General features: G+C 44.9%; 1 protein-coding gene across 1 annotated transcript; it reads left to right on the top strand.

Moving 5' to 3' along the window:
- The first annotated feature begins 283 nt into the window (after positions 1-283).
- nploc4 (NPL4 homolog, ubiquitin recognition factor) lies at positions 284-25,467 on the top strand. Its single transcript, XM_034707601.1, has 17 exons — positions 284-481; positions 3,991-4,071; positions 8,702-8,811; positions 9,138-9,377; positions 9,458-9,506; positions 9,585-9,679; positions 9,766-9,889; positions 11,007-11,186; positions 11,283-11,369; positions 12,584-12,655; positions 12,743-12,869; positions 16,553-16,713; positions 16,822-16,893; positions 16,982-17,074; positions 20,840-20,956; positions 21,225-21,327; positions 21,432-25,467. Exons 1-17 carry the CDS (start codon positions 467-469, stop codon positions 21,590-21,592), a joined length of 1,887 nt encoding a protein of 628 aa, XP_034563492.1. The 5' UTR covers positions 284-466; the 3' UTR covers positions 21,593-25,467.
- The last annotated feature ends 2,237 nt before the right edge of the window (positions 25,468-27,704 follow it).

The raw sequence follows: 27,704 nt of genomic DNA, 5'->3' as shown, positions 1-27,704 counted from the left end.
ATATTTTTTTTTTTTATTTATTTTTTTTTTTTACTTTTCCAAAAAAAAAATTTTTTTTTTCCTTTACTCTTCCCCCCCCAAATTTTTTTTTTCTTTTTACTTTTCCTAAAAAAAAAATATATTTTTCTTCTACTTTTCCTTAAAAATTTTTTTTTTTAATTTTCAATTGGCGGAAACGGTCTTCCATACGTCAAGGATGTCACAGGGTGTTTACAAAATAATTAAATTAAAATACTAATTCTCGACCTCAGAGCGGAACGTTGAGTTTGTGTGTCCTTGTTTCCGCCGTGTTGGATTCCGTGTCGGACCGCTGGTAACGGTCGGTCACTAATGTCTGCTACACCCGGTGTTTGAGTTGTGGGATGGAGTTTCGTTGACAGACTTCTTCTATCGCTCTGTGACTTTTCTACTCATCGTGTCTTTCTACCAGCGCGGAGGAATCCACCGGAGCTCTGAACCGAGCAGCATGGAGGAAACCATCGTGAGTTTACCGCCTTCTGCTCCCCTCTGCACCGAGGGGTCGACTCAGCTAACAGCAGCTAGCCTGTTAGCCTGTTAGCCTGGAGTGATGAGGCAGCAGAATTAGCTTCACGGCTAACGTTAGCTCGCTATCATTAGAGAGAGACTGAGGCCTGTGAAGCTAACCGGCTAATCTTAGCTCTTTGACAAGCTGACAACATCCGAATATAAAGAGTCATCTCTGGGTAACAGAGAGGCTTTATACCCGGGCAGGAGATCACCCTTTAAGGGTGGTGGAGCTCCCTTAACTCGTTAGCTTGACAGCAGCTGAGATGTTCTCGATGAATCTAAAGGAAGCTGTTTGTTGTTGGATCATTAAAAGTGTGTTTTGATGTCTCGTTAAGCCCCCACGCTGTGAAGGATTAAGTCACTGTGGTGTGGGTTATATTCAGCAGCATGTTAGCCTCACAGTTTATACACATTATGATGGAAAGCTAACGTCAACATGACTTTTCTGCACTGTCATCGCTGTCATGATACCCTGACACTGACTGTACAGAGGGGAGAGAGGGGAGAGAGTCCTCATTGTGACTGACAGGTGTGGGGAAGTCTCAGGGAATCATTATCAGGTTACTGTGCAGGGTAGAAGTTTAACTGTGAGCTCTCTAAGTTCCTATGTGAGGTTCATGAAACACTCAGAAATGTAGGAAAACTAAAATGTTAGATGTTGAAAGTTAAAGGTTTCAGTAGGTTTGTTGAATACCTGCAGGTGTGGCACATTTATTAGATGCATGGATTTGTACAAGACCTTCACTTTTTCACTCACACCAATCAGCCATCACATTATGAAACTGTATATAGACTGTGTTTACATACATGACATGTCACTGTCACACCTCATCCATACACTGATTACAGAGGCTGCTATGTTGACTAATCCCATTCACACACCGATGGCACAGCACCAGGGACAGTTCAAGGTTCATGCCCAAGGACACCGACCGCTTAACGTGGAATCGAACCCTCATTTCAAGACTCCCCTGAGAGACAACTGAGCCCCAATCAGCTGATCTATCACCCTGATGAGATGTTGACTTCTCTAAACCAGTTGTTCCCAAAGTGGAGGTCGCGAGATGACTTCCTAAAGAAGAAAAATAAATTAAGAATGATTAAAAATTGCATATTTTATCCATTGTTGTAAACATATTACATAAATAGCAGCTAAACTTCAGATCAGAACTTCTGCAAATAAAAAAACAATCAATTTCCTTCTTTACTTTGTTGCCACGTGACCTCTGAGGAAGTTATTCTGCTTCTGGGTTTTTGAGAATACAAAGAAATATGCAGGTGTTTTTGTCTTTCATGCAGCTGTGAGCAACATTTAACCACCTCAGGACAACAGGGGGGTCTCCAGTCTGGGGCACCAGACTGGACCAGGGGTTCCTAAACTCTTCAGCCCTGGACCCCCTCTGTCCTTTGAGATGGTGAAATGTTCCTCACTACTGTGAGAATACACTCACGGGCAGGTTGTTCATCAGGCTCAGTCACCTCAGAGGTCATGTGGCAATGAAAAAAAGTCGAAATTAGATTTTATTTGCATGGTTTTATTTAAAGTTGTACCGTTACTTTCATTTATAGTTGTTTAATAATGGAAAAAAAATGCTATTTTATGCAGTTTTTGATTTTGGAAGGCATTTCAAGACTCCCCTCTCAGTGTTTTGCGCCCCCCAAAGAAACCAACATGTTGGCAGCGGATCCTTAAAGTCTGAACCTGATGTCAACCAGCTCTACGCCATGAAGGTGCTCAAGAAGGTCACACTCAAAGTGAGAGACCGCTTGAGAACCAAGATGGAGAGAGACATCCTGGTAGACGTCAATCACCCATTTGTTGTCCCAAACTTTTCAGCCCTTGACCCCCTCTGTCCCTCATCTCCTTCTGAGATGGTTATACATTATGTTCCTCACTGGTGGGAGAATGCACTAAGTTGCTTATCTGGCTGATCCAAGCCTCCATAGATCAGACTTGGTTTTCAAGATCATCCCACAGACAGTCATGTTCCTCTAACGGCCAAATTCCACCAGATCCATCTCCGATCCCTCACAGCACCGGATCTGATAGGTTTCTATTCTAGTCAGTGTGTTAACTTCCACTGGATCCACTCCGTTGCGTTCCGGCTGCGTCTCTGATCCGGCAGGTCGGAGTCCTCCGGATCAGATACACAAGACTTATTTTTGTCCGGATGCCGGAGCACGACGCATCAATCTCAACAGAGCAGATGGAGCGGGACAGGAAGTCAGGTTTCACCAAAACAAAATGAAAACATCCGGTTAATTTTCAGAATAAAACACTCTGTGTTATCACCAGATCGTATTTCACTTAACTACAACAACAACAAACCAAAGTCATGATGAGCGGAGCCAGGCCTGGAGTCAACAGGTCAGAGGTTTTCAGAGGACCAGAAAGACAACATGGATGAGGAGAGGAGGAGGAGGAGGAGAATCCTTGATTGACATGACTCCAGCTGTCCAGCGGTCCAGCTCTGCGCTGCGTTCTGAAAACGCAACCTGTGGGTGTTGTAGACGAGAGAGCACAGAGCCGGACCGGACAGCTGATTGGACAAACCAGATACGGATCTGGTGAAAGTCCTGTGTTATTATGGACTACAGTTTTGTGCAAGAAGCATATCAACCCTGATCGGCTGTAAGAAGCTTGAGATAGCCTTTACTTTCTGCTCCTTCCTCCTAAATGTCAGATTCACTGACCGTCTTTCTTCCAAGTTTAAAGAGCATTTCAGCATCTTCTTCATTCTTCTCCAACAAGCCTCACATTACCAACAAACTTAGCTAGCACTCTGTATGCAGCATTAGCATGCATCCTGGGTGGATTTAAAGCTAAGCAGACAGTGGAGCTGCTGGTAGCTCATGATGAGCGGAGCCAGGCCTGGAGTCAACAGGTCAGAGGTTTTCAGAGGACCAGAAAGACAACATGGATGAGGAGAGGAGGAGGAGGAGGAGAATCCTTGATTCAGGGATTACTGTGGGGAAACCTCGGTCACATGACTCCAGCTGTCCGCCAGTCCTGCTCTGGACCGCAGCGGATCAGAGACAGACCAGACACGGATCTGGTGGAAGTCCTGTGTAAGCCACATTCTTCCCTCACTCCGTGGTCCAGTTCTGATCCTCATGTGTCCAATGTAGGAGCTTTTGAAGGTGGACGCTCTGACTTCCCTGGTCTGCAGCTACACAGCCCTATGCTCCAGTAGCTCTTCTGTTAGATCACACATTCACGCCTCTTCCTCCATTCTTCTTTCTTGGACCTCTTTTGGTTTAACAGACCCCCTGCAGACTGGGAACACCCCACAAGAGCTGCAGTTTAGAAGACGCTCTGGCCCCGTCATCACATCCTCACACTGGCTTATTTTTCCTGCTTCAACACATCAACTTCAGGACTACATGATGTCATGGCTGATTGTTTCATATGTATGTTAAAGTATCACAATGTACTGACTGCAGTGTCTGTCTCTCCTTTAGATCGTCAGGGTACAATCCCCCGATGGGATGAGGAAAGTTGCTTCCACCAAGAGGGAGACGGCGTCTGCGTTTCTGAAGAAGGTACGTTGTGTAACAGCTTTCAAACCATCGTGGGTCTGTGCATTAATCACAGCTTCATGGTTTAACTAACACATCACAGAAGTGTGAATTCATCACAATAAACAAAGAGCAGTATGTTATGTAAACATGCAACGCGCTCTCACTCTGCATGTGCACGTTTGGCTTGTTTAATGGCGGCCTGAGTTTAACGGCCATGCTTTTACAACATGCAGCTTTTTTGGATTCAGGGGGGATGTGCTGCAAAGAGAGGAACTGTGTGAATCAAAGAACTCACACACACTTCATATAGTTGTCACAATAATGCACAATTTTCCTCCTCATCACATATTCTCCTTTAAATCATGCAGGCCTAACACTCTCTTACTTTGTGCATGTTTTACGCTATTGATAGAATCAGATCGTCACACATAATTCAGACGTTAAAAAGCGAGTCTTTAGGTTTATTTCTGCAGAACACACAAGACCACCTCACATTCATTTTTTTTTTTTACATTCACACAGACGCTCCACTCAACAGCATTGTTGTCACAGGGCTCTCTTGTGTTTCGCTGCCTGCGCCCGCTCATTGTTCATTTATTCAAAAGCGGCGAGGAAAGCACCAGAGTGCTTCAGTCCTGCTCTGCTGTCAGGGTGTGTGTGGAAGGAATGAAGTGGAGGCTTTGCTTTGTCAGCTTTTCATCACGCCTTATGATTAAAATAAGAAGTTTCATGCTCTGATTATCATTCAGTTTGTTTAAAAGCAAGAAAGTGATGCCTTAAATATAATTTCCAAACATTTAAAAGACAAGACGTATTCTTTGTGGCCTCTTTGAGTCTCTTTGAAGCATCTGCTTGGGGAATTGCCGTTTAATTTTCAGTCTTAAAAATGATGATACAGGTGAAAGGTTTCACTTAATGGAAGATAAAGGATTGTTGCATCTATGCCTCATCACACCTGTACTGGTTTAAAACCCGGGCACAGCAGCCAACAAGGGTGGGGGAATAAGTATGAGATGAACAGATGTATATTTAGTCTTGATTCCAGGTTGGTTCCAGCTGACCTGATGTTGAAATAATCCTTTGAATCATCATCAATCAACCAATCAACCAATCAATCAATCAATCAAGCTTTATTTATACAGCACCTTTCATACAAATCAAATGAAATTCAAAGAGTTTTACAGTGACTGAAAACAAGAAAGAAGAAGAAATAAAATAATGGCATAAAGACATTAAGAAAACAAAAATGGATTTTAAAATAGAGACTAATGCACACCGACAACAATAACATATGTGTAATTAAAATAAGTTAAAGAGTCAAATTAATATTAAGAATATAAATAATAAAATAAATATGTTAAAAAAGGGTCAGGATAAGAGCTGAAAATCTATCAATCAATCTTTATTAGTATAGCGCCAAATCACAACAAACGTTATCTCAAGACTCTTTTACAAACAGAGCAGGTCTAGACCACTCTATGTCAAACTATGAACAGAGACCCAACACCAAGACAGGATCAGACTCAGTCTGACCCCACCTTAATCCATCATGAGCATTGCACCTCGCAGTATTTAGCTAGTTACAGTGGAGAGGACAAACTTCCTTTAACAGGCAGAAACCTCCAGCAGGACCAGACTCATGTTAGACACACATCTGCTGAGACCGTGTTGGGTCTGGAAAGAGGGATAGAGGAGAACAAGAGAGAGAGAGGTGATAGTGATGAGACGAGTAGTAGGAGCTGTTGCCGCTGGAGTCCAGAACGTCCGCAGCAGGAGGAACATACAAGACAATGGAGCTCAGGGACTCCAGAAAGGTCTATGGTTAGTAACTTTAATGGGACAGGAAGAGTTAAAGTAAGTGAGGAGGGGGTTGGGGGGGAAGGGGGTGAGCTAGGATCCCAGTGTGTCAGTGCGCCAGTTTCTCTGGGAGTCTAAGCCTATAGCAGCATGACAAAAGCTTGTCCAAGCCTGATCCAGCTCTAACTATAAGCTTTATCAAAAAGGAAAGTTTGAAGCCTACTATTAAAAGTAGAGAGGGTGTCTAAAATAAAATGAAAGCTAAAAATGTCAATAAGCTGATTAGATACATTAAAATAAATAAATAATAAAATAAACATTAAACATTAATAAAATAATAAAGCAGCATTTAAACCAATATAATAATAAAAAGTAAGTAATAAAATTGTAAAACCCTATATAAAAAGCCAGACTGAATAAAGACATTTTTAGTTTATGTTTAAAAGTCTCATTATCTCCATCAGCTCCCCTCAGATCCTCCGGCAGGCTGTCCCATAGTTTAGGAGCGTCATGGCTGAAAGCAGCGTCACTGAATGTTTTTGTTCTCCTCTGAGGAACAGATTAAAGAGAGGATCTGAGAGGCCTTCCTGGTTTATACACTAAAAGCATCTCTGACATGTAGTCTCAATACGAAAAGACACAGGCAATGTAAAGATTTTAAAACAGGCGTAATGTGAGCTCTCCTTCTGGTCTTCCTTCCATTTGAAAAACCTAAAATAGAAGCGTGACTGATCAGAGCAGAGCATTGCAGCAGCTCCTCATTAAAAATGTATGTATCCGTGTCGAGGCAGGGTGGTGGAGCCTGCAGATCAATGAGAGGAGCAGTCTTCAGTGTCTGCCGACATGCAGTCAGCCATGGCTGGAATGGAAAACCTTGGGTGTGTGTTGCAGCAGACAGGGCAGGGACCGTCTGAGCCCTGCAGGTTTGATCTCTGCTGCAGAGACGGAAGAAAAGGAGCTCAGAGAGAGTTTCTGCGACAGTTTCATCTCACACTTCCTTATATTATTTATACTCCAAGAACATCAGCGCTCCTCTTTTTAGATTCACCCACACTGATCTGAAAACATCCGGTGCTGATGTCTCACAGTGCTGGGCCGTAATGGGATCAATCCTGCACAGGGTTGTTTTGATGTTTACAGCACAAAACAGTCATTGAGTGAAGCAGACCTTAAGTGATGAAACACAGACAGCAGCGAGTCATCCGGCTGATTGTCTGCCTGCTCGGTGGAGACTGAAGTGCCGTGGTGTGCTCTGCCGGCTCGCTGCGCTCTTAAAAGCTAAGTTTGGCTCGCTCTGATGACCTTAAGAGGAGTTCCTACACGCTGAGTTTCCCCTCCCGTGCCAAGAGGATCTGTGCTAATCTGCTTTTTGGTTGATCGGCATTGATTGGGCAGTTGACACTTTTACACGTGAACCTTTTTCTCTGGTGCTTATTGATCTGACTGTTTCTGAAGCCCAAAGGAAAGAACATCTTATGTGACATTGCATATGATGCCTTTAACTTCAAAGCACAGCAGCTGTTTTGGATATTAGACCGTTTGGGGCTGCATTTTAAATCAAAAAGGGGGACCGGAGAGTGTGCTCCAATCATCGGGGTATCACACTTCTCAGCCTTCCAGGAAAAGTCTACTCCAGGGTACTGGGAAGGAGGCTCGGATACAGGAGGAACAATGTGGTTTTGGTCCTTACCGTGGGACAGTGGACCGGCTCTTTACCCTGGCAGGACTCTTGGAGGGGGCATCAGAGTTTGTCCATCCAGTCTACATGTGTTTTGTGGACTTAGAGAAGGCCTACAATCGTGTTCCACGGGGGCTCTTGTGTGGGGTACTGTGAGCTATCCGATCCCTGTACGACCGAAGTGAGAGGTGTGTCCGCATACTTGGCACAAAGTCGGTCACGTTCCCAGTGCGTGTTGGCCTCCTCCAGGGTTTCCCCTTGTCACCGATCCTGTTTGTAATCTTTATGGACAGGATCTCAAAGCGCAGCAGGGGGAAGGAGGGTCTCTAGTTCTGGGGGCTCAGATATTCCTCTCTGCTTTTTGCAGACGATGTGGTTCTGTTGGCTTCTTCGAGCTGGGACCTCCAGCAGGACTTGGGGCGGTTTGCAGCTGAGTGCGAAGCAGCCAGGATGAGAGTCAGTACCTCCAAGTTGGAGGCCATGGTTCTCTGCCGGAAAGCGGTGGATTGCTCTCTCTCGGTGGGGAGAGAGACTTCGCCCCAAGTGAGGGAGTTTAAGTATCTCGGGGTCTTGTTCGTGAGTGGGGGGGAAATGGAGCTTGGGATCGACAGGCGGATTGGTGCAGCATGTACCAGACCGTCATGGCGAAGAGGGAGCTGAGCTGGAAGGCAAAGCATTCAATTTACCAGCCGGTCTTCGTTTCTACCCTCACCTGTTGTCATGAGCTGTGGGTCATGACCGAAAGAATAAGATCTCAGATACAAGCGGCTGAAATGAGTTTCCTCTGAAGGGTGTCTGAGCTCCGCCTTAGAGAGAGGGTCAGGAGCTCAGACATCCAGAGGGAGCTCAGAGTAGAGCCGCTGCTCCTCTGTGTTGAAAGGAGTCAGCTGAGGTGGTTCTGGCATCTGATAAGGATGCCTCCAGGACGCCTCCCTTTAGAGGTGTTCCAGGCACGTCCCGGCCCCGGGGAAGACCCAGAACTTGGTGGAGGGATTATATCTCCCGCCTGGTCTGGGATCGCCTCGGGATTCCCCAAGAGGAGCTGGAGAGTGTTGCTGGGGAGAGGGATGTCTGGGTCAATTTGCTTGGACTGCTACCTCCATGATAAGCAGAAGAAAATAGATGGATGGATCGGCTACATTTTCATCCTGTGTCATCACTCTGTTTCTCTCTCAGGTGGGCAAAGAGTTCGGGTTCAACACCAATGGGTTTTCTATTTACCTGAACCGCAACAAGACCGGAGAGATCCTCTCCCAGAACAAAACTATGAGCCTGCTTAAGATCAAGTGAGTAAAACCAGCAGCCTCAAAATCCTGCAACTCGTCCCTCATTCAAGTTTGGTTCTGCTTTTAGGAATAAAAACACCTGTCATACTTTTTTTTTCCAGCCTCAGATTTAGATATGTGTTGTAGCTTTTCCTAAAAAACATACAAACACTCATCAGCCTTGAGTAGTTTCTTTAAATGCATTAAATATTTAGAGTCCATTTTTCTAATTTCTGGTGAAAAATGTTGCAAAATCTTTGACTCAGCGTGTTTTTAAATCAACATAATGTCTTAAAGTTCCCTAGACTTACCTTTCTCTGTGTTCTTTTGTCTCTTCTCCTCCGCAGGCACGGCGACATGCTTTACTTGTTCCCCTCAGGAGCCTCCTCTTCCTCCTCAGGGGAGGTGATGGACACGGCAACCCCACACTCATCTTCATCACTATCATCCATCTCGTCGTCCTCGTCCTCCTCATCGTCCCACGTGATGCCCCGGTCCTTCTCGTCGCCCCAGGTCCAGGAGGACGAGATCGACCAGTATCTTACCAAGCAAGACGGCAAGATCTACAGGAACAAAGATCCTCAACTGTAAGAGGATGATCCACTGCTGGCATGAAAACACAAACACAGATGTCAGACAGCTGATGATGACTCTTTTCTTGTTGCAGATGTCGCCATGGTGCCCTTGGAAAATGTGTGCACTGTGTACCATTAGAGGTAAGAGAACCAGTCTTGATTCTGGCTCCTCACACACGTGTGTTCTGATTTCACTCATTCAAACTCTTAATATTTCAGCCTTTTGACGAAGACTACCTGAATCACCTCGACCCGCCAGTCAAGCACATGTCATTCCACGCGTACCTTCGCAAGCTGACCGGTGGAGCCGATAAGTGAGAGGCTTTTAATTCCTTACGTTGAAATACAAGCTGCAGGTTGTGTTTCTGTGAAAGTGTAACACCGCTTTGATCTCCTGCAGAGGGAAGTTTGCAGCTCTGGAGAACATCAGCTGTAAAATCAAGTCGGGCTGCGAGGGCCACCCTCCCTGGCCGGAGGGGATCTGCACCAAATGCCAGCCCAGTGCCATCACACTGAACAGACAGGTAGGCAACAAGAGGGATGATAATAGTGATGATACATTTTATTTATGGGCGCCTTTCTGGACACTCAAGGTCACCTTACAACATACCAACAGTAAAAAACACATAAATACAACAGAACAACAAAGTGAAGTCATTCCAGTCCCATAGAGACAGATTAAAGAGAGTAGGATTGGTGGAAAAGGTGAGTTTTGAGGCCGGATTTGAAGGTGGTGGGAGAGGTGGACTTTTATGAGTCCTGGGGGAGAGAGTTCCAGAGGCGGGGGGGCCAAGCGGCTGAAGGCTCTCGACCCCATGGTGGTCAAGCGAGCAGATGGGAGGATGAGTTGGGTGGAAGAGTAGGACCTGAGACTAGGGTAGGGTGGGTATTTTTGTATGGAGGAGCTCAATGAGGTCCTGAAGAGCTCGGTTGTTGATGGCCTTGAAGGTGAGAAACAGAATCTTAAAGATGATGCAGTGTTTGATGGGAAGCCAGTGGAGCTGCTGCAGGACAGGTGTGATGTGGCTGCTGGAGGGGGGTTCTGGTGAGGATGCGGGCAGCAGAGTTCTGAACCAGTTGAAGTTTATGGATGGATTTGTCTGGTACACCAAAAAGAGGGGAGTTGCAGTAATCTAGGCGGGAGGGGACATGGGTGTGAACCAGAATGTCAGTACTGTTGGGGGAACTCGTCGTCCTCATGTTCAGCAACATTTTACATCAGATTTCAGTTTTACTTTTTCTTTACACTACTCTGAAACCCACGGCTCAGATGATACACGTCTGGAGGTAAATAGAAAGATTGGGGAGGTGTGACAACTTTGCACATAGGATATAAATATGTGAAGTTAATACGACTGAAACAAAAGATCTCCAAAGAATTTTCGGTTTGCAGAAATAGTTCTCTAAGAAGCATTCCCTAAGTGTGTGTTTCTTTACTTTAATATGACAGTTAATGCACATGACAAAGCACAGGAAGACTCTGAGTGTGATAGATGTTGCATCAACAAAGCAGAAGGTTCCTTGCGTGTGTGTAAAGATATTTAAATGTCTCCTCTTCCTCTCTAGAAAATGTATCTGAGCCGTTGCCTCGTCATATCTGCAGAAACTTACTCATAGCTGTCTCTGTCTCTGTCCCTCCAGAAATACAGACATGTGGACAACATCATGTTTGAGAACCACACCATCGCCGACCGCTTCCTGGACTTCTGGAGGAAGACGGGCAGTCAGAGGATGGGGTACTTGTACGGCCGGTACACTGAGCACAAAGACATCCCTCTGGGCATCAGAGCGGAGGTGGCTGCCATCTACGAGCCTCCACAGGTGAGGCGGACGCTTTCACCCCCACTCTCAGTTCTCTCTTCTCCGGTTACATGAAGTCCTGATTAAACCTGTCACCTGTTCCCTGCTGCGTTTCAGAACGCCACTCAGAACAGCCTGGAACTGGTGGAGGATCCTAAAGCTGCAGCTGTGGACGAAATTGCTGCCAAACTGGGGTTGCGCAAGGTCAGCAGTCTTTTGTCACTTCCTTATTTTGACATCAGGCCTTCCAGTTTCCTCTGACAGGTTCACCTCGGCTGGATTGGGCCTGGTTTTTACTTGATGAATCTTCCAATTATTGTGACTTTTTTTGTCTTAAAGGTGACATATCATGCAAAATGGACTTTTTAATGGTTCTCTCCCTAAAATATGTGTCCCTGTCTACAAACCCCCTGAAAATGAAAAGAATCCATTCTGCCCCTGTTCTGATTTCTCCATCTTTCTTTCATACGTCACAACGCCATCCGGTCTGTAACAGGAAGTCAGAGGTCGGAGCTTGTTCAGCCCATAGCCTGTATAAAATACAACTCAACCCCTCCTCCGTTTTTCATTCCCTGCACACGTGTGCTAACAAGGCGCTTAGGAGGGAGGCATGCTAGTTGTAGGCTGTCTTAATAAACACAAAGGTCGCTTTGACTCCACACGTCTGCAGATTTGAAGATCTAGTGGATGATTTTTAGTTTTCATGGAAAAGTGCTAGCGCTAGTTAGCATAGCCACATAGCTACATGTTAGTAGCTGTGTACCAAGACACACGTCGACATGCTGACAAATAAAACAACAAGAAATACTAAATCTGTGACCAATGGTTCAGAAAGGTCCTGCTGCAGGCGCCTCTCCGTCAGGATCAGATTCTGGATCAGATTCAGAGGGTTGAAGTAACGCGGGTCTGTGAGCAGCCGTGTATATTCAGCCAACATGTAAACATTAGATCAACGTGCTGGACAGCCGAGGCACATCCACTTTCTGAGGGGGCGTGGTCAGAGAGAAAACAGACTGTTCTGAGGAGGACTGAAGAAGAGGGATTTTCAGGCAGACCAAAATCTGATTTCAAAGTGTTTTTATGAGCATAAACTTTAAAGACATGTTTTGGGGACCTCTTAGACCAATATATGTTGATGAAAAGAGCGTGATATGTCACCTTTAAAGTATCAAAAAGAAGTGAAATGTGTACAAAATGTGCAAAAAACCAAGATGAGATTTTTGGCTGTCGATTAATCATCTAAAGTTCAAAGACCTTCAGTTTACTCTCATAGCATCTGAGGATGACAGCAGATGTTTACATTTGAGCAGCACAAGAACAGCAACATTTTGAGCTTCTTATTTACTCCCTTCATCCTGACCTGTTGAAGGTTTTATCTCCTCTCTTCACCATCTCTCTCTCTCTGCTCTGTCCTTCAGGTGGGCTGGATCTTCACCGACCTTCTCTCTGAGGACACACGGATAGGAACTGTCCGCTTCGTAAGAAACCACGTGAGGATGCCTTCTTCTTCTTCTTCTTCTTTAAAGCACAACATTTTGCTGCTTTGAATGTTTTATAAACTTCTTCTCTTCCTTCAGGACTCTCACTATCTGAGCGCAGAGGAGTGCATCACGGCAGGATACTTCCAGAACCATCACTCTAACCCCTGCAGACTCTCTCGAGACGGCTCCTTCGGCTCCAAGTTTGTGACGGTGGTGGCGACAGGTATGATTGTCTTTTATGTTAGTCTTCATTCTCCTTATAAAAGATGCTTCTTGAAATAAGTCAACATTTACTGAACATTTACCGCTCATCATGACGGTTTGTTGTGTTAATGGGTCATTAGGGCCCGAGCACCGCTGGTGGCGAAGGCCCTGTTGTTTTTCTAAGGATCGATTTTTATTCTTTGTCGCGCGACTTCAAACACATTTTTTGGACCCCTGAACGTGCATGAAAGCGCGGATATTTTTGCACGCTCATCAGGCCCGGTGAAAAATTTACTAATTTATGGGTCTCGCCAAAAAAAATCCCCAAAAGTGCTCACTAGCGCCCCCTAAAATTTTCAAAAACCCCTCCGTATTGTGGTTATTTTTAGCTACATGCTTGGAAAATTTTAAGCATATTCATGGCATCAGGACGCACAAAAAAGCCTCTCACACCCATATCCGAAACTCAACAGGAAGAGCGCCACCTAGCTTTGAAAATCAAAAATGGCTCCAAAAACGTCCAAATAAGGGTGCATACTTTTGCTATTAACTTCTAGAGCTTTTCTCTGATTCAGTCCAAACCAAGGTCAACCTAAAGTAGACACCTTGACGAGAAAAAATTATCAGAACAAATTCCGTTCAGACGAAAATTGTAGGCGTGTCAGACTTTGGGGCGGGGCATAAAAAAAAAAACGTTGGAAAATGGATTTTTGTGACTTTAAATGCACGTAATTTCACCTCATCCAACACACTCATCAGTCCTGGGGAAAATTGCAACATTTTATGGGTTTCGCAAAAAAAGTTGAAAAAATGTGCTCACTAGCGCCCCCTACAGTTTTCAAAAACCCCTCTTTATATGGGGTTATTTTGAGCTACATGCTTAAAAATGTTACGCATATTCATGGCATCAGGACGCACAAAAAGTCTCTCGCACCCATATCCCAAACTCAACAGGAAGAGCGCCACCTAGCTTTGAACATGAAAATGGCATCCAAATAAGGGTGCATACTTTCGTTATCTTCTCCGAAGCCACTTCTCCAATTCAGTCCAAACCAACGGTAACCTATAGTAGACATATTGACGATTAAAAACTGTTCGAAGAATTCCGTTCAGACAAAAATTGTGGGCGTGGCAGGCGTTGAGGCGGGGCATCAAACGCACATACAGCTTTGAATGTGAAGAATGACGCCCAAATAAGGGTGTATACTTTTGAGAGCTCCTTCTAGAGTTTTTCTCCAATTCAGTCCAAACAAGGCACATTCTATAGCAGACATATTGAGGATTAAATTATTGTTAAATGAATTCTGTTCAGATTAAAATTGTGGGCGTGGCACACTGTCAAGTTCGGAGGTTTTCTTAGCAATCTGCCAAAAACTTAAAACATTTGCACCACCTAAGCCAGTATATATTCTCAGATTTTGCTTTTGCATCATGTGGTGGCAAATATCAGGCGGGGGTTTACATGTGGCGGCGGCTCGCGTAGGAGGCGGCTGCGGGTGTGCGAGGGCCCGTTCATCGCCGCTTGCTTCTTTAATTAGATCCTGTAGCTGCCCTCTAACCTAAACTTACATTAAACTACCCCTCACAGAAACGATAGGAACACAACCTGAACAAAATAAAAGAACGCTACAAAAACAGAAAGCTTCATCCAAACGATTCCTAAACAGAAACTGAAGCTGTCAGGGTCGAACACGGGAGACGTTAGACAGGAAAGGATCGAGCCTCTCCTCATTATTCTCCAGAATCTGGTTTGAGAAAGTACATCTGAGAGTCCAAACCACATGCACATCATCCTCAGCCAGGAGGAAATGTGTTAATTATAAGACCTAAGAGAACATCAGAGAAAATAATCCGACTCCTTTCTGTCTCACAGATGAGGCGCTTGTTATGTAAGCCTTGATATGAATAATGTTGTGCATGGTGTGACTTAAAAAGAACTCTGTACAGTCATTAAGAAGGTGATGTATCCTCCAGTCTGTCTTGTGTTACACTAAATAAAAACACAGTCTGCTGGACAAAGGCCAAACGTTCACCCTCCCCTCTTACTCCCATGTCAGACCACCAAATGTTGCCGTGACCTCATCTCTGTCATTTGCATTAATGAGGCAGCGATGGCCAAGGGTGATGTCACCGCAACACATGTAAAGCCAACAGTCCAGAGTCCGTCTGTCTCACTCTCCCTCGTGTAAAGACGGAGCGTTGGTTTACAAACGAGGACCACGTGTGAAGCCGCACGCTGACATAATGATTACTTAACAAGCCTGTAGTTATGTGCTCAACTTCTCTCTGGGTATTTATTGTTGGACTGTTTCTTTGTACATCTGGCACCAGGAACTTTTAGCTCCAGGAACTTCTCTTCAAGGAGCTTAAATGGTTCCTGTGGCCCGTTGTTGTCTGAGTTTTCAGGCCAGTGACGTATGAGGTGTTTTGTGACGTTTTGACCGGTGGACCCAGGGTCTAAATTTGGTTCAGGGGTCGATAATCTCCCCCCTAAGAAGCCCCTGCAAGGAGGGTGGTACTTTTCAAAGGTCCCGGGACTTTCTGGGGGGCGGGGCCTGCAATGCTGAACGTGTCTGATTGGTAGATTAACCGCAGTGTTTTGATTTCTCTTTGTACGTCCTCAGGCCAGTGACGTGCAGCGAATGAAAAACAGAGGAGGGGTTGAGTTGCTCCCGGTGTTACAGTCTGAAGAGTGACCCTGTAATCTAGAGACCTTCAGCTGAACGTGTCAGTGTTTGTGGAGTTTACACAGCTGTTGAAACACAGAGGGAGTTCCTGGGAATACAAACTAGTTCAGTTTTTATTAAGATTTCAAAATATCCTCATCAGATATTTAATGATAATCCAAAGATGTTTGAGGACATACAAAGAGAAATCAAAACACTGAGGTTAATCTACCAATCAGACACGTTCAGCATTGCAGGCCCCGCCCCCGAAAGTCCCGGACCTTTGAAAAGTACCACCCTCCTTGCAGGGGCTTCTTAGGGGGGAGATTATCGACCCCTGAACCAAATTTAGACCCTGGGTCCGCCGGTCAAAACGCACAAATTTCAGGGGTAAAGTTCCTACGGTCACAAAACGCCTCATACGTCACTGGCCTGAAAACTCAAACAACAACGGGCCACTAGCATGCCTCCCTCCTAAGCTCCTTGTTAGCACACATGTGTGCAGGGAATGAAAAACAGAGGAGGGGTTGAGTTGCTCCCGGTGTTACAGTCTGAAGAGTGACCCTGTAATCTGGAGACCTTCAGCTGAATGTGTCAGTGTTTGTGGAGTTTACACAGCTGTTGAAACACAGAGGGAGTTCCTGGGAATGCAAACTAGTTTAGTTTTTATTAAGATTTCAAAATATCCTCATCAGATATTTAATGATGGTCTAAAGACGTTTGAGGACGTACAAAGAGAACACGTTCAGCTGAAGGTCTCCAGATTACAGGGTCACTCTTCAGACTGTAACACCGGGAGCTGACAGACGCGTTCTCACTATCAGGCTCAGAGAAGACCGATGTTCAGGAGTTATTAAACAGTAGGGTGAAATAAAAAACACTGCGGGTGCTCTACCAATCAGAAACGTTCAGCATCGCAGGCCCCGCCCCCTAAAGTGCTACAGGGAGATAGGTCTGACCTTGTCCTTCTCCACAGCTGCTTTGAGAAGTAGATACAGACTCAATGCCTCTGTGTGTCCCTGTTCTCTGTGTGCAGGAGGTCCAGATAACCAGGTACACTTTGAGGGATACCAGGTGTCCAATCAGTGCATGGCTCTGGTGAGAGACGAGTGCTTACTGCCCTGCAAAGACGCGCCTGAGCTGGGCTACGCTAAAGAGTCCAGCCCTGAGCAGTACGTACCCGACGTCTTCTACAAGGTAAGGTTTCAAACCGTGACTAATGTAAGATGTCTTCAGTCTTTCATGTTCTGTATTTTAAGGATCCAGGTGTTCAGGTATTTATTTGTCCCTCCTTTCATCCTAAAGGACAAAGATAAATTTGGAAATGACGTCACGTTTTTATCTCGGCCTCTCCCCGTGGAGTACCTTATTATAGACGTGAGTGAGACCTTTATTTTCATCTTTAATTTTCAAGACATTTTCTGCTTTTATCCGTCTGTATAACTTCTCTTTTTTCTTTCTATAGATAACCACCACTTTCCCAAAAGACCCACAGTACACCTTCTGCTCCACGCAGCGCTTCCCCATCGAGAACCGGGATATCTTTGGAGAGACACAAGTAAGAAGTTTATGGATTCACTTCTGTTTTTTTGTTTTTTTAAACCTTCTCACCTTTTGATTCAAGCTGTCTTAGTGAAGGGAAGAAAAAGAGACAGATATTAGTGTCCAGCAACATTAATGTATAAATTTAGAGACTAAAAACTAAAAGAAATATGGAAGAAAGATGTCATCTCGTTTTAAAGGTGACATATCATGCAAAATTGACTTTTTAATGGTTCTCTACCTGAAATCTGTGTCCCTGTCTACAAACCCCCCGAGAATGAAAAGAATCCATTCTGCCCCTGTTCTGATTTCTCCACCTTTCTGTAAATGTGTGCTGAAACCAGCCGTTTCAGACTTCAGTGTTTTTGTTACGTAACAACAATATCCGGTCTGTAACAGGAAGTCAGAGCTCGGAGCTTGTTCAGCCCATAGACTGTATAAAATACAACTCAACCCCTCCTCCGTTTTTCATTACCTGCACACATGTGTGCTAACAAGGAGCTTAGGAGGGAGGCATGCTAGTTGTAGGCTGTCTTAATAAACACAAAGGTCGCTTTGACTCCCCACGTCTGCAGATTTGAAGATCTAGTGGATGATTTTTATTTATCATGGATAAGTGCTAGCGCTAATTGGCATAGCCACATAGCTACATGTTCATAGCTGTAGCTGTAGCTGTGTACCATGACACACGTCGACATACTGACAAATAAAACAACAAGAAACACTAAATCTGTGACCAATCCTTCATAAAAGGTCCTGCTGCCTTTCTGGCAGAGGTCGGTTTGACTCCCCACGTCTGCAGATTTGAAGATCTAGTGGATGATTTTTATTTATCATGGATAAGTGCTAGCGCTAGTTAGCATAGCCACATAGCTACATGTTCGTAGCTGTAGCTGTGTACCAAGACACACGTCGACATACTGACAAATAAAACAACAAGAAACACTAAATCTGTGACCAATCGTTCAGAAAGGTCCTGCTGCAGGCGCCTCTCCGTCAGGATCAGATTCTGGATCAGATTCAGAGGGTTGAAGTAACGCGATCTCTGAGCAGCCGTGTATATTCAGCCAACATGTAAACATTAGATCAACGTGCTGGAGAGCCGAGGCACATCCACTTCCTGAGGGGGCGTGGTCAGAGAGAAAACAGACTGTTCTGAGGAGGAATGAAGAAGATGACTTTTCAGGCAGACCAAAATCTGATTTCAAAGTGTTTTTTTGAGCATAAACTTTAAAGACATGTTTTGGGGACCTCTTAGACCAATATATGTTGATGAAAAAAGCGTGATATGTCCCCTTTAAAGTAAACCTTTTCAAACCGGTGCTTCCCAGCCTTTATTCGGCTCCTGAACTCAATCTGATGTCACAAAACTCAGGCGACCCCAGACGTTGAGAACAACTTCTTGCAATATTTTATTTTCAGTCACATAATAATTGAGTAATCATTCATCTGAGACCACATTCAGGCTGTTTATGTGCAGGATATTCAATTCAATTCAATTCAATTCAATACCTTTATTTATTCTCCAAAAGACATTGAGGTTCCCCTCATTTCGAGATCACAGGTACATTTTGAAACAACGAACAAACACAATCATTCACAAAACAATAGATTCATTAAAACAGATACAGTTGGAGACACAGTGGTCGGAGATCAAAGTCTTAAAGGTGACATATCACGCTTTTTTCATCAACATATATTGGTCTAAGAGGTCCCCAAAACATGTCTTTAAAGTTTATGCTCAAAAAAACACTTTGAAATCAGATTTTGGTCTGCCTGAAAAACCCTCTTCTTCATTCCTCATCAGAACACTCTGTTTTCTCTCTGACCACGCCCCCTCAGGAAGTGGATGTGCCTCGGCTGTCCAGCACGTTGATCTAATGTTTACATGTTGGCTGAATATACACGGCTGCTCAGAGATCGCGTTACTTCAACCCTCTGAATCTGATCCAGAATCTGATCCTGACGGAGAGGCGCCTGCAGCAGGACCTTTCTGAACCATTGGTCACAGATTTAGTGTTTCTTGTTGTTTTATTTATCAGTATGTCGACGTGTGTCTTGGTACACAGCTACGAACATGTAGCTATGTGGCTATGCTAACTAGCGCTAGCACTTATCCATGATAAATAAAAATCATCCACTAGATCTTCAAATCTGCAGACGTGGGGAGTCAAAGCGACCTTTGTGTTTATTAAGACAGCCTACAACTAGCATGCCTCCCTCCTAAGCTCCTTGTTAGCACACATGTGTGCAGGGAATGAAAAACGGAGGAGGGGTTGAGTTGTATTTTATACAGTCTATGGGCTGAACAAGCTCCGAGCTCTGACTTCCTGTTACAGACCGGATATTGTTGTTACGTAACAAAAACACTGAAGTCTGAAACGGCTGGTTTCAGCACACATTTACAGAAAGGTGGAGAAATCAGAACAGGGGCAGAATGGATTCTTTTCATTCTCGGGGGGTTTGTAGACAGGGACACATATTTCAGGTAGAGAACCATTAAAAAGTCAATTTTCCATGATATGTCACCTTTAAATTCTGTAATTGAGGGAATGGATATCAACTTTAAAGTCTGTTGGAGGGATATCTGCAGCCAGGTGAGCTTAGATTTACACGGCTGAAAATTCATGCTGTCAAACACAACTTGAATAAATCCGAAACTTAATCTTAATAAGAAAGAGCCAACTTCCAGAGTTTGTCACGTCTCTTATGAATTATTATGATCTCTCTTAACTCACCATATTTGATTGGACGGCTGAGCTTGAACACCTTGCTGAAGACGTCGAGTGTCTGACGTAAGATCCAGTCTCAAACAGCATTTTGAAACGCTTCTTCCTCAGAAACAGACCCTTTTAAAGCACGCTGTGTGAACTTTCTTTATATTTGAAGAGGTATCACGTGCTGCACGGTTGTGCAGTGGGTAGCGCTGTTGCCTCACAGCTAGAAGGTTCCTGGTTCGAATCCCCGGCCGGGCGGGTGCCTTACTGTGTGGAGTTTGCATGTTCTCCCTGTGCGTGGGTTCTCTCCGGGTACTCCTGCTTCCTCCCACAATCCAAAAACATGCTCAGGTTGATTGATCACTCTAAATTGCCTGTAGGTGGTTGTCTGTCTCTCTGTGTTAGCCCTGTGATAGGTTGGCGACCTGTCCAGGGTGTACCCTGCCTTCCACCCGAAGCCAGCTGGGATAGGCTCCAGCCCCCCGTGACCCCTAACGGGATAAGCGGTCAAGAGAATGGATGGATGTATCACGTGTCGCATTTAGGGACCGTGGGAAATTTACGCTTCGTCAGGCAGTGTTTGACGCTTTGATCAAGATACCATCCTGAGTTATATTATAACAGAAGATTACTTTGAGGAAACATTGCTTGTGTTGTTTGAATTATTATGATCAGACTTTATTTTAAATTATTGATCAATCCCCAGTAACTCCAAGTGACCACAAAGTTAGGAAAGCTTGTCTTAAACCTTCTTTTTCTTCTTATTTGAGTTCATATATGTCTGAAGTCTGAAGAGCAGAGGCAGGCGTGTTCTTTACTTTGCAGTCCACATATTTTTAAGTCGATTTAAGCCTGTGTAAGTAAACATGTGATTATTGATGTCTGCTGCAATAAAAGGCACAAACCCAGAGAAAGAAAGGAGCCGATTTATGACCTCTAACCATCTGTCAGATTTCCTCCCCTCTACTTCTACTTCGTCTCTTCCTCTGTCTCCTGTTGGCTCCAGTTCCTCCTCCAGAGGTCAGGTGAAGTTGATCCTGTCTCCGTTCTTTGTGTGTCTGCAGGATTTCCACAGTTTATCCACGTACCTGTCCCAGTGCACCTCCACGGCATTCCTGGACATCGTGTCAGACTTCCACCTGCTCCTCTTCCTCGTCACCAACGAAGTCATGCCTCTAAGAGTGAGTCACAGCTTCATGTGTCAGTTTCCATAAGGCTTTGATTCATGTTACAGAATATAGGTCAGACTGTGAACACACGTGGTTCAGGTCTGGAGGTGGTTACTGCATCATCCCGATCAAAGTCTGTCTCATGGAATACAAATGCTTTTCTGTGTCGGGATGATGAAGAGCTGCTGGATCACATCAGGATCAGACTTCCTTTAAAAACAGAAAGCTAGCTGCTTGGTGTCCCTGAATGCATCATGGAGGTTTCTGTTTGATTCTGCAGGACAGCATCGGGTTGCTTTTAGACGCAGTGAGAACTTCTAACGAGGACCTGGCTCAGACCTGGAAGAAGTCGGAGCAGTGGGCGACCATCGAGCAGCTCTGCAGTAAGTCTCCGCCCCTCGCCACAGTCCATCAGCCTGATGCGGCTTCAGTCTGCACACAAGTGATTACTTATGCCCGTCCTGTAACCTCCCTCCTGTCCCTCCAGGTACCGTGGGCGGGCAGCCCTCCAGCTCTCTGGGTTACGGGGCCATGGGCGGTCCGTCGGCCCCCGCCTCCTCCTCGGCCATGTGGTCCTGCCTCCACTGCACCTTCATGAACCAGCCTGGCACAGAGCACTGTGAGATGTGCAGCCTGCCCCGAAGTTAAACCCCCACCCTTCCCCTCCCCCCATCGGTCTCCGCCCTGTTCTAATCCCACCAAGCCCTCCTCTCACCTCGCCGATGACATCACCGCACCAGGACCAGCCGCGAGACGTGGACCCTCTTCTTCTTGTTTTTGTTTTCTTCGCCCCTCCATCTCACGGGCGGCTGTGACACGTGAAAGGGATGCACTCGTTTACATCGAATTCAATGAGTAAATCAGATAAAACCAGACTGTTTCTTTCTTCTTGCACCCTTCCTCACAGTGGCTTTCAAAAAGGGGCGGGGTTTGTTAAGGTTAAGCACTTTCGGCTGAGGCTCCTCCCCCTCCTGAATAATCACCCCTCCTTGAATAAATCTTGCTGTGACTCAGGACGACAGCCACAGACTCCAGTGTTTGGATGTTCTCTCACATCAGTGCCCCTCGCTCTCTCGCTCTCTCTCTCTCTCACTCCGTCTTCTGGAAACTCGTGTGTATAGAAACATTTGATATTTAATTCAGCTTCTCTTTTTCTGACTGTAGCGATACCTTAAAGTCTGAACCTCCACGGTGGATCCCACTCTGTCAGGTGTTTCTAGGTCTCTTTGACACGCCCCCTTAAAGTACAATCATCGGGTCAAAGCTCGGACCTGAAACTCTCAAGAGCTCCAGAGTGACTCCACTTGACTTTATCCTTTCAGTGTTAACTTTTAAAAACAAAGTCCCCTGTTTGGAAAAGGTAACAACACGACCTCCAGAGATGCAGAAGTCACAGAAGTGCAGGACTTGTGGTTCCCCTGGTTTGAGGAAAATGTGTAGCTTTAAGATTTGCTGTTCTGAACTCGAGCAGGCGTAACATGTAGCTCATTTCATCAGCTATAAGCTCCGATTCCACCACGAGGTGCTCCCAGAAACTACTGGTGCTTGTCACTCCCCTCTTCTTCTTTGGTTTGCTGCAAAGCAGTCGAACCATCACTGACGCTCCAACAACAATCCCTCACTTTGCATCCATCACATCCGATCTTTGCTCTCTTGGTCTGCAGGCTGCATGAGGATCAGAGTTCATCCTTCCTCTAAGGAGATTTTGCGTGATATTTCCTTCTCTAAGAAGCACTTCAAACCCCTCGACGGCGCTGAACAGGCGCAGAAATGTAGACTTTATCTAGAGCCTGATTTATACTTCAGCGTCAAATCCACGCTGGAGGTCCACGTAGCTCCCGTACCTACGCATCCCCGCTCCCTGTCATCTGCGGTGTATTTCATCTCCTCCTCTCTATTCCTCATGTAATCTGTACGATAAACAGCAACATGTTTCAGCTGTAGATTAACACAACACGCCCTGAATCTCTGTGGAAAAGGAAACAGAGACCGTAGCGGGGCCGGAAGCAGGCGACCGGCTATCAGAGAGACCACACTGCCCTCTAGTGTTTCGGCGTAGTATTGCTGCTGCGTAGAAGTATAAATCAGCCTTAAGTCGGTGATGTAGCCTCAGTGGAGCGATTAATAAATGCTCCTCAACCTGCATTCTTTCTGGAGGCCACCAGGGGGCGACAGGAAAAGTCTACGATGAAATTAGCCTCGATTTTTTTTCCCTCAGTAACATTTTCCTGCAGATTGAATGCTCTAAATGTCTCGTTCAATGCAGCAGAATGTGCATTTTGGAAGTTATTGTCCCGTTAAACATCAAATATACAGAAAATTCTTAATTATTTTTTTTAAAGATATATTTTTGGGCGTTTTTGCCTTTATTGATAGGACAGCTGTAGAGAGACAGGAAATGTGGGGAGTAGAGAGTAGGGGAAGACATGCAGGAAATGGTGACAGCCGGGGAATCGAACCGGCAACCTCTGCGACGAGGACGTTAGCCTCTGTATGTGGGGCGCTTAGACCGTTAAGCCACCAGCGCCCCCTAGGTGCGTTCAATTCTGGCATCAAAACACAAGAAAATTCTGAACTGGAGGCTTCAAAGAATAGAGGTCTGGTGACATCACGATGGTTGTGTCTGCTTCTTGTCTTCAGTCTATCCTTACAGAACTCAAAGAGTGAGCTTAGACTGGTTCCAGCATGTTGGATCTCAGTGTTCAGAGGCTGAAAAGGAGAAACATTTCATTGATTTGACTCCAAACATCTTCATCCAGCATCACGTTCAGATATTCGTTCATTAGACTCAAACTTGGACCAAAACTTCAGATCTTTATCAAAGTCGTGAAAGTTTCTGCTGTAGATTAACACAACACGCTCTGAATCTCTGTGGGAAAGGAAGCAGAGACTGTAGCGGGGCCGGAAGAAGGCGACCGGCTATCAGAGAGACCACACTGCCCTCTAGTGTTTCGGCGTAGTATTGCTGCTGCGTAGAAGTATAAATCAGCCTTGAGTCGGTGATGTAGCCTCAGTGGAGCGATTAATAAATGCTCCTCAACCTGCATTCTTTCTGGAGGCCACCAGGGGGCGACAGGAAAAGTCTACGATGAAATTAGCCTCGATTTTTTTATTCCCTCTGTAACATTTTCCTGCAGATTGAATGCTCTAAATCTCTCATTCAATGCAGCAGAACGTGCATCTTGAAAGTTATTGTCCGGTTAAACATCAAATATACAGAAAATTCTTAATTCTTTTTTTTTAAGTTATATTTTTGGGCGTTTTTGCCTTTATTGATAGGACAGCTGTAGAGAGACAGGAAATGTGGGGAGTAGAGAGTAGGGGGAGACATGGAGGAAATGGTGACAGCCGGGGAATCGAACCGGCAACCTCTGCGACAAGGACGTTAGCCTCTGTATGTGGGGCGCTTAGACCATTTGGCCACCAGCGCCCCCTAGGTGCGTTCAATTCTGGCATCAAAACGCAAGAAAATTCTAAACTGGAGGCTTCAAAAAATAGAGGTCGGGGGATATCACGATGGCTGCGTCTGCTTCTTGTCTTCAGTCTATCCTTACAGAACTCAAAGAGTGAGCTTAGACTGGTTCCAGCATGTTGGATCTCAGTGTTCAGAGGCCGAAAAGGAGAAACATTTCATTGATTTGACTCCAAACATCTTCATCCAGCATCACGTTCAGATATTCGTTCATTAGACTCAAACCGGGACCAAAACTTCAGATCATCAAAGTCATAAAAGTTCAGCTGTAGATTCACATCATCGGCATTTTAACGTCTAACTTTGAGGCGCTCGTTATTTTGTTATTTTGGGAACTCATTCTGAGAAATACAAACACATTAAAGGCGGCCGAGCTCGTGTGGTGCCAGAGTCGAGGGGTGTTTTTCTCCCATCACCTGCAGACCAGATGGAAATAAAGAATGAACAACGTCTCAAATATGAAGAGAGGAAATGTTTGATTGACTACAGCAAAGACATTTCTTCTCCACATCTCATTCACATCTCCCTCCCCTTCACGTCCGCTCGTCCCTTCCTTTAGTTTTTCTTGATGCACTATGACATGAAGAGGTTTCACGGGCTGGGATCAAACTTCAGGAGCACTGACGACAGGGGGGTCTTCGGTTCAGAGGGCGAGCCTTCAGCTGCAGATTTACTATTTATGAGACTACGTAAGAGCTAGACAGTAATTCCACTGATGAAGTGAAAGCAGATTTCTAGTTTTAGTTTGAAAATGCTTGAAAAAAAAAGATTTCTCTTGTTTGTTTGTTTTTTCGCCGGTTGATATCACTCTCGCCCCCCCTCTCCCCTTCCCCCGTGTGAATTTTTCCAGAGCGATTTATCTGATGTCATGCTAACAGACGGCAGTGACCTTTTCCTTTTCTATTGATCCGGGGGCCGTTTGCTGAGCAAGCATGCTCTTGGAGAGACAGCAGGTCCTCACTTTCCTCTGAGCTTACTGAGGAGCCTGGGAGTTGTATGCTGTTGACCTGGATTTGAAACAAAATAATAAAAACACAAAAACAACAAAGAAGTCCTTTCAGAGACGTTGGTGTGTTTGTTTGTTTGTTTGTTTGTTTGTTTGTTTGGTGTGATCAGAGACAGATTATTATTTAGAAGAATAGTCATATGTAGAAGACTCTTTCCAAACAGAGCAGGTCTAGACCAAAGACCCAACATCAAGACCAGGATCAGATCCAGTCCTATCTTCCAGACAGGACTCAGTCTGATCTCATCTTAATCCACCATGAGCAGAGCACTTTGCAGCATTTAGCAAGTTACAGTGGCAAGGACAAACTTCCTTTAACAGGCAGAAACCTCCAGCAGGACCAGACTCATGTTAGACACACATCTGCTGAGACCGTGTTGGAGAGAGGGATAGAGGGAGATGAAGAGAGAGAGAGATGATAGTGGGGAGACGGATAGTAGTAGTTGTAGCAGCTGGAGTCTGGCACGTCCACAGCAGCAGAGATCCAGAGGAACCTACGAGACAAGGGAGCTCAGGGACTCCAGAAAGGTCTAAGAAAAAGAGAGAAGAGAGGGAGACCAGAAGAAAGAAAAAGAGGAGAAGAAATGGGGAAGGAAAGGATGGGATGGGGAAAGGATGAAGGAACAAAGAGAAAGACAGAAGTCAGAAAGAAAGAAAGAAAGAAAGGGAAGATGAAAGAAAGCAGAAAGGAAAATGAATGAAAGAAAGAAGGAATGAAAGAAAGAAGGGATGGATTAAAGAAAGAAGGAAGGAATGAAGAAGGAAGGAATTAATAAAACAAAGAGGAAAGGAAGAAAGAAAGGGAAGATGAAAGAGAGCAGAAAGGAAAATGAATAAAAGAAAGAAGGAAGGAATGAAAGAAAGAAGGGATACAATAAGGAAAAAAGGGATGAAAGAAGGAAGGGATGGATGAAAGAAGGAAGTTGGGAATGAAAGAAGGAAGGGATGGATGAAAGAAGGAAGTTGGGAATGAAAGAAGGAAGGGATGGATGAAAGAAGGAAGTTGGGAATGAAAGAAGGAAGGGATGGATGAAAGAAGGAAGTTGGGAATGAAAGAAGGAAGGGATGGATGAAAGAAGGAAGTTAGGAAGGAAAGAAGGAAGGGATGGATGAAAGAAGGAAGTTAGTAATGAAAGAAGGAATGAAGGAAGGGATGGATGAAATAAATAAGTTAGGAAAGAAAGAAAGAAAGAAAGAAAGGGAAGATGAAAGAAAGCAGAAGGGAATGAAAGGAAAATGAATAAAAGAAAGAAGGGATGAAAGAAAGAAAGAAGTTAGGAATGAAAGAAGGAAGGAATCAAAGAAAGAAAGAAAGAAAGAGAGAAGGGATGATGAAAGAAGGAAGGGATGGATGAAAGAAGGAATCAAAGAAAGGATGAATAACAGACCCCAAAAAAGGAATCTACAGCAGAGATCCAGAGGAACCTACGAGACAAGGGAGCTCAGGGACTCCAGAAAGGTCTATGGTTAGTAACTTTAACGGGACAGGAAGAGTTAAAGTGAGAGACAGGCAGAGAGAGGAGAGGAGAGGGAAAGACAGGATCCCAGTGTGTCAGTCTAAGCCTATAGCAGCATAACTAAGACCTGGTCCAAGCCTGATCCAGCTCTAACTATAAGCTTCATCAAAAAGGAAAGTTTGAAGCCTACTCTTAAAAGTAGAGAGGGTGTCTGCCTCCCAGACCCTGACTGGTAGATGAGTCCACATCAGTTCTGACTCCTCTCCCTGTTTGAGTTTCCACCTTTAACTCGTGATCAGAGCAGGTAGAGTCCGGCGTCACTGATCCTCAGGGCTGCAGATGTAAAACAGATGTATGTCAGGAATGTGTAGGTTAACCTTCAAACATCCCAGAGGACTGAGATCACTCTGCAGAGTTCATGTTTTCTCTTTGTGGATGTTCAGCTTCATTAAAGCTGCTCAGAGAGGAGATATCACTAAACACACGTCCTGATGATTTGATCCTTTTAGAGCCGAGAATTAAGACCGACCGTTTAATAGAAACCAGGGAGGGAGGGCAGCTGAGGCTTTGAAGTGACATCCTGATATATGATGATGAGAGTGTGTGTGGGTGTGTGTGTGGACCCTCCCTCATCTGCTGGTGATAAAACTTTCAGCTCCGTCCTCTCTGGATGTTCGTCCGCTCACAGGTTGGTCCTCTTCACTTCATGATGTGTTGTTATGCTCTTCATGAAGCTGCAGTGAAGATGTTCACACACAGAGTTTGGATGTTGACCTCAGCAGTAAAAGAGATCTGTTGTTTTTGTCTCCTCACGCAGGTTTCAGG

This window comes from Notolabrus celidotus, chromosome 18, assembly GCF_009762535.1.
Source record: "Notolabrus celidotus isolate fNotCel1 chromosome 18, fNotCel1.pri, whole genome shotgun sequence".
Lineage (NCBI taxonomy): Eukaryota > Metazoa > Chordata > Actinopteri > Labriformes > Labridae > Notolabrus > Notolabrus celidotus.
Note: the sequence above shows the minus strand (reverse complement) of the source record. Positions and strands in the feature narration are given on the sequence as shown.